This window comes from Zophobas morio, unplaced genomic scaffold, assembly GCF_036711695.1.
Source record: "Zophobas morio isolate AGI-343-1 ecotype UQ-CSIRO unplaced genomic scaffold, CSIRO_AGI_Zmor_V1 ptg000002l, whole genome shotgun sequence".
NCBI classification, from domain to species: domain Eukaryota; kingdom Metazoa; phylum Arthropoda; class Insecta; order Coleoptera; family Tenebrionidae; genus Zophobas; species Zophobas morio.
In genome coordinates, this window is record NW_026972107.1 from 17783151 (window position 1) to 17789706 (window position 6556).

Sequence of the window (6556 nt, forward strand, 5' to 3'; positions counted from 1 at the left end):
TTTGTAAACTTGTGCAATACTTTTTAAATTTACTGAGTTTGCGCGACCAACAATATAAAATCTAGCGGAAAACATAAATAAATGTTAGTATACTTTTACACAAGCCGTGTTTCACATTGCTTCCTACTGAAAATTTCTTTTAAGAAAATAATTGAGTGATAAAAAAAATGACGGCCAATGTATTCTTAGATTTACCCGGAGGTCTTAAGATGCCGGCTCTTGGGTTTGGAACTTGGCAAGTAAGTTTTAGACATTAGTAAAACTTTAACTGGTCATTTATTTTTTGTTTGTAACACAATTTGTGGCTTTTACACAATGGAGCTTCAGTTATAATTAATGTTTTGCGTAATTTCTACAAGAAAACTTTTAGTATTTTGAAAATAAAATATGCAATTTTTCGACTAGACAGTCTAAATTCTGCTAAAGAAAAAAGTTATTATGCATTATATGTTATGCAATGATAAATTTAATCTGTTATTTTCCACATATATTTATGAGTGTTCTATTTATGTTATCTAAAAATTTATCGTATTTCTCATAATTTTTCCTGTGGTGGAAGTTTATAAATAACTTCTCTCTATAATTGCTTATATAGTGTTGTATTATTTGCCTTGAAATTACACTTTTTAACAACAGTAAGTAACATCGATGTAAAATATTTTTTCGTAATTTTTATGTTCAAAATATTAATATTGGTTTGTGTGTGTTTTATTTAATTAATTTAGATTGGCGAATTATTTATAATAAAAACAAATGTAAAACCACAGACGAGAACCCAAGTAATTTAATTAAAGAATTTAGTATGTTTGTGGTAAAGATGAATACTGTTAGACGTTATAAAAAATGTCAAAAATATGAGCTAGAATAAATTAAAAATAAGTATATTTGAATCAGATCACTTAAAAAATAAAATTTAAAAATTTAACCCACAGAAATGGTTGCTTTAATATAATTCAACAACTCCTGCAACTTTTTTCTAAAATAATACAGATCAGTGGCGGCTCGTCAGATGAGGCAAGTGAGGCGGCGCCTCACAGCATATATCTTACGAACAGATTGACTTAATTTATAATTAAAAAAGAGCTTTCAATGCATTTTTAGTTACAAAAATATGTTGAAATGACAAATCTGTACATGATTTTTTATTTTTTACACTTCCTGCTAACATTTTCCGTTGAATACCGTACGATTTATGCCCCTCGTTCTTCAACTGAAGCGGCCAGAACGTCGGTTCACTTGAACCAGCGAAGCCCAATCACAGACACGGATTTCCATGGCTCAGCTCCTATACTCATATACAAGAGTTCGCTCGGAACTGAGGCGATATCTTCGGTGCTTCTCGGCCAATTTCGGCGTACTCATTAAACCATTTTTCCATTTACTTTACAGAACGGAAGGGTTGCGGGGTGCATGGGTAATTAGCATGAACGTGAATAAAAACCCACGTGTTGGTGTTTTGTGTTATTGTCTCTTTCATAGGTACAGCTGAGTGAAAAATGAATCCCGAGTACGACATCGTCATGTTGCTTCTTGAAACGCCGTTTTCACGGAGAACCGAGCTAGGACGTCGGCAAATTTTGCTAAATATCGAGCAGTCAAAATCGTTAATTCATTTAACTGCCATTGATAAGCGACAGAATCGTCAGTACTCCAAGTCTTTTAAATCAACTTGGTACCTACGAAACATATACTTAAATGGCTCTGCCGTAATATTTACATAACATCTCGGGATATAACGATTTAAAGAATTTCATCCGAAGTGCAAAGTTACATGAAAGTTCCAAAGTACACATTAAAAATTTCATGGGCTTAAAACGTTTAGAAAAGAACACAACAACTATTCCCGAATCCCTCCAAGAAAGTGCTACTTTCAACAAAATTTTGACTTGTAAAAACATTGTTGATTCAATGTGTTATGGGTGTTATTATTATTATTATTAGGACCTACTACTGAGCCGGGAATGACCGGTATTCAGGCAAGACTTCTATCATTACTAACTAGTAAGACCAAGTAATATTACTATTATTGTCAAACTTCTATCATCGCCTCACCACATCAGACAGTCACGAGCCGCCACTGATACAGATAATATTTTTTAATTAAACAGTAGACATTGCATTATAACAAGAACAAAGCTAATATAAATTGTGAATTACTCAGTATTGTTCATCAAAATGTCTGTCCTAAGTCTGTTCTGATAAATTTATGCCGTTATAGCATCCACAAATATTTTTTTTATTTATATATGTTGCCTATATGATACTAAAGTATCATAAATCGTATTTTTATCATCCTTGTGAGTGATAGGTTTTTATGGAGGAAAATTATAGATAATTAAAAAACTACTCTATAATTAGTTTGTGCTGTATCATGTTTTAAGTAAAAGTAGAACTAACAAAATTGCTTTTGTCGTCACTGAAGTGCACTAGTTTATATATTTTTTTAATACTAAAATCATTAATATTGTCTGCTCCTATTTAAATAGTCTAGAGGTCACTTATCCTATTTTTTAACAGGCCAAAAATGAGCAAGAAATTAAAGACGCATTAAATACTGCTCTTGAATCTGGTTATCGGCATATAGACACCGCTTTTGCATACGAAAACGAAAAATTCATTGGTGAAGTATTAAAACAGTGGTTTGCTTCCGGAAAACTGAAACGTGAAGATGTATTTATTACAACGAAATTACCGATGCAAGGGGTGCATCCTGACAGAGTGGAAACTTTCATGAAGAAATCTTTAGAAAATTTACAACTGGATTACGTGGATTTGTATTTAATACATTTTCCTATTGGTTTCAAATGTGACGAAAGTACACTTCGTCCGAAAATGGACGATAACAATCATGTAATGCCTGAAGCTAAAACAGACCATTTGGGTATTTGGAAGGTAGGCAGATTTTTAAAACTGTTACTAGATACACTGTGTACATATATTTTTTCTTGCAGAAAATGGAGCAACAGGTGGATGCTGGCCGCACAAAGACAATAGGTTTATCAAATTACAATATTTCTCAAATAGAGACTGTCTTGAAAGGTGCCCGAATAAAACCAGCTAATTTGCAAGTGGAGCTTCATGTTTACTTGCAACAGCGCCAGCTTGTTGATTTTTGCCACAAAAACGGTATAACAGTAGTAGCGTATTCACCATTGGCGTCACCTGGTTACAATAAGTTTCTGAAACAACTAGGGCGAGAGTATGATTATCTAAATGTTTGCATCAAATGTTTTACTGACTAGTTTATTTTTACAGGGAAAAACAGTTACCAGATATTCTAGGCGATCCAGTTGTTGCTCAAATATCCAAAAATCATTCTAAAACTCCAGCACAAATTGTACTACGATTTCTTATTCAACGAGGAATTGCACCCATTCCAAAAAGTGTAACCGAGAAACGTGTTAAGGAGAATATTGCAGTGTTTGATTTTGCTCTTAGCGATAGTGATATGAAGGAGCTTTCTGGTCTAGACGTCGGTGAAAAAGCTAGAGTTTGCGATTTTAGGCTGTTTCAGGGGTAAGTAATCGTTACTATATGTATATCTTATAACAGATTAATTTTTTTTTTCTTCTGTTTTTAGTATTGTAACTCACCCAGACTTCCCAATGAAGGCTTAATGTGCATATTTTATGACAACTGTATTATTACACAAGTTAACAGAAAAAATAGATTATCTGAATATTGTAAAAAAGTAGTTTTTTTTTACGTTAAATTAGTATTGTAATATATTTTCTAATAACTATGCCACGTAACACCACTATATACTTAAGCGTTGCTCATGAAAGCGCCTACAAAGGCCGATTAATGCGGCTGATAAGAATTGAAAATATTTAAAGACATGTTTAAAAGTTCATGGCAATTTCGTGAGAAAGAAACCGCCGTAAGAACCACTTTATTAATTTGCAAAAAACCTGGCTAACTTTGATGTAGTGTTCATGAAAACTTAAAATAAAAAGAATTTTCTAGCGGAATGTATTGTTACGATTCTCGGTAATTTAAAATCGACGTGGGTCAAACTCTACAATTCATTTTTCAATAACTCAAACTTACACGACTGATTACACAGCGATTATGTACTAAATAATTTTTTCTATAGCGAATGCCGCCCGGCTGCCGTAACCGACGATAAGTCATCATCGCCGTACACACTAAAACCCATAGACGTCGTACCGGGGCAGTGTATGGGTTTCTTTCGTAACGGTATTATTAGAAACTGACTTAAAACTAATTGTTTCGTATCGTTTTCATTAAATGATATAACGCGTTGCAATAATCAAGTTATCTTTCTTGGTGATTTCAATGTTCCTGAATTCATAACTAGGAGTAATAGTGGATTTAGTACTACTTTGAATATATTTCAGAATTTCAACAACCTACAGCAATTTAATACTGTTGTAAATAGATATGGAAGGCTCTTGGACTTGATATATTCTAATCTTGAATGTTCTGTCGAAAATGCTATCTGTCCGTTGGTCGACGAAGATTTCCATCACCCAGCGCTTGAGCTGAATCTAAATTTCCAGTCTAGCAAACCTCCCAGCTCTTTCCGTATGAATAATAGTGTTTCGAACTACAATTTCAAGAAAGCGAACTTTCCTCTTCTCTATGAACTAATTACAAACGCTGATTGGTCCTTTTTGGAAAATATTAACAATGTCAATTTAGCATGTAAAAAATTTTATGATAAATTGTACAGTCTTTTTGATTTATCTGTTCCGAAATCTATTTATCGTGATCGCCGGTACTACCCACCTTGGTTCTCATCCGAAATTATAAGCAACTTACGCCTTAAATGGTCTACATACAAACAGCATAAAAAACTCAGAAGTGACCAGTCCTATCACCTATTTAATACTCAGCGTGCAAAATGCAAGAAACTTATTAAAGAGGCACACAATCACTACCTTTCATCTATAGAAAATTCAATCATCAATGATCCGAGCAAATTTTGGGCTTACATCCAAAACAAAAAAGGTTCTACGCGTATCCCAGGAGTCATGTGTTATAACAACGAAGAAATCTCAAATCCTGCAGACATTGTTAACGCCTTTGGCAATTACTTTCATAGTGTTTTTATACATTCTACTCCCATCGACCCAGCTTCCCTATCACTTCAACAATGCGTCTTCAATAATACCGTTTCAGTCAATGAGATCTCCGTTGATGATGTTCGAAAACACTTGCAGCGATCCAAAAATTCGCAAACTACAGGTGTTGATGGTGTTCCCAGTTTTCTCCTACGTGATTGTGCTTCTGTTCTTGCTGCTCCCTTAGCTAAAATTTTCAATCGGATGTTGCAGTATTCAACTTTTCCAGATATATGGAAAAAAGCCTTTATATGTCCTGTACTTAAAAAAGGCAAAACCAATGACGTTACAAACTACAGACCGATCTCTTTGCTGTGCAATTTTGCGAAAACTTTCGAGTCAATTATTTACGAAACTATCTACAATTCAGTCAAACCTTTTATCTCTTCATATCAGCATGGCTTTATGGCTAACCGTTCAACGGTCTCGAATCTTGCTGTTTTCTCCCAGTATTTGTCGGATTCCCTGGATGATAAATGTCAGGTCGATGTAATATACACTGATTTCCAAAAAGCTTTTGACAGGATTGATCATTACGTTTTACTGGAAAAGCTCAGCCGTTTCGGTTTCTCCGAACCACTATTAAAATTGATTCAATCCTATTTATTTGATAGAGAATTCAGAGTTAGATATCGTAATTTTACATCTGTTGCATTTGTACCCACTTCGGGCGTGCCACAGGGTTCCAATCTGGGTCCATTGCTTTTTCTATTGTTTATCAACGATCTTGCTGAATCTGTATCTTGTAAAAAGTCATTGTTCGCCGACGATTTCAAACTCTTTTCAATCATCAATTCAGTCAGTGATTGTTTTCTTCTCCAACAAAATTTAAACTCGGTGACCCGCTGGTGCGACATCAATCGTCTCCAACTCAATATTTCCAAATGTAGAGTAGTCTCTTACTCAAGAAAACAAGACATTATCACCTACTCGTACAATGTAAATGGTATTCTAATGGAGCGTTCACAAACAGTCAAAGACCTAGGTGTAGTTTTTGACAGCAAACTTGCTTTCATTGACCACATTAATACAACCGTTAACAGTGCTTCTAAAATATATGGTTTTATCTATAGAAACTGTCGTCGCTTTTCCAATGTTGAAACTATCAGATTATTGTTTTGTTCGCTTGTAAGGTCGAGATTGGAATATGCTTCCTTAATCTGGTATCCTATTTACGATGTACACTGTCTTAGTTTAGAATCGGTTCAGAGACGTTTCCTCAAATTTATGGTATATTTAGAAGATGGTATTTACCCTCCGAGAGGTTGTGAGCAATCCCTATTACTGTCGCGTTATAATTTACTATCATTAGAAACTCGTCGTAATATAATTGCTGTTAGATTTGTATATAATCTTTTTCATAACAAAATCGATTGTGCTGAGCTTCTCAGCCAATTCAACTTACTAGTACCTCGCGTAAACTCCAGACAACAGATGTTATTTTACGCTAACTTTAGCAGAACCAATAT

At 34.2% G+C, this 6556-nt stretch overlaps 1 protein-coding gene across 1 annotated transcript; it reads left to right on the forward strand.

Moving 5' to 3' along the window:
- Positions 1–38: 38 nt before the first annotated feature.
- LOC135129287 (1,5-anhydro-D-fructose reductase-like) lies at positions 39–3691 on the forward strand. The gene is made up of 5 exons (XM_064056453.1): positions 39–239; positions 2518–2892; positions 2952–3199; positions 3256–3516; positions 3581–3691. The coding sequence occupies exons 1-5, from the start codon at positions 168–170 to the stop codon at positions 3615–3617; spliced, it is 993 nt and encodes a 330-aa protein (XP_063912523.1). The 5' UTR covers positions 39–167; the 3' UTR covers positions 3618–3691.
- The last annotated feature ends 2865 nt before the right edge of the window (positions 3692–6556 follow it).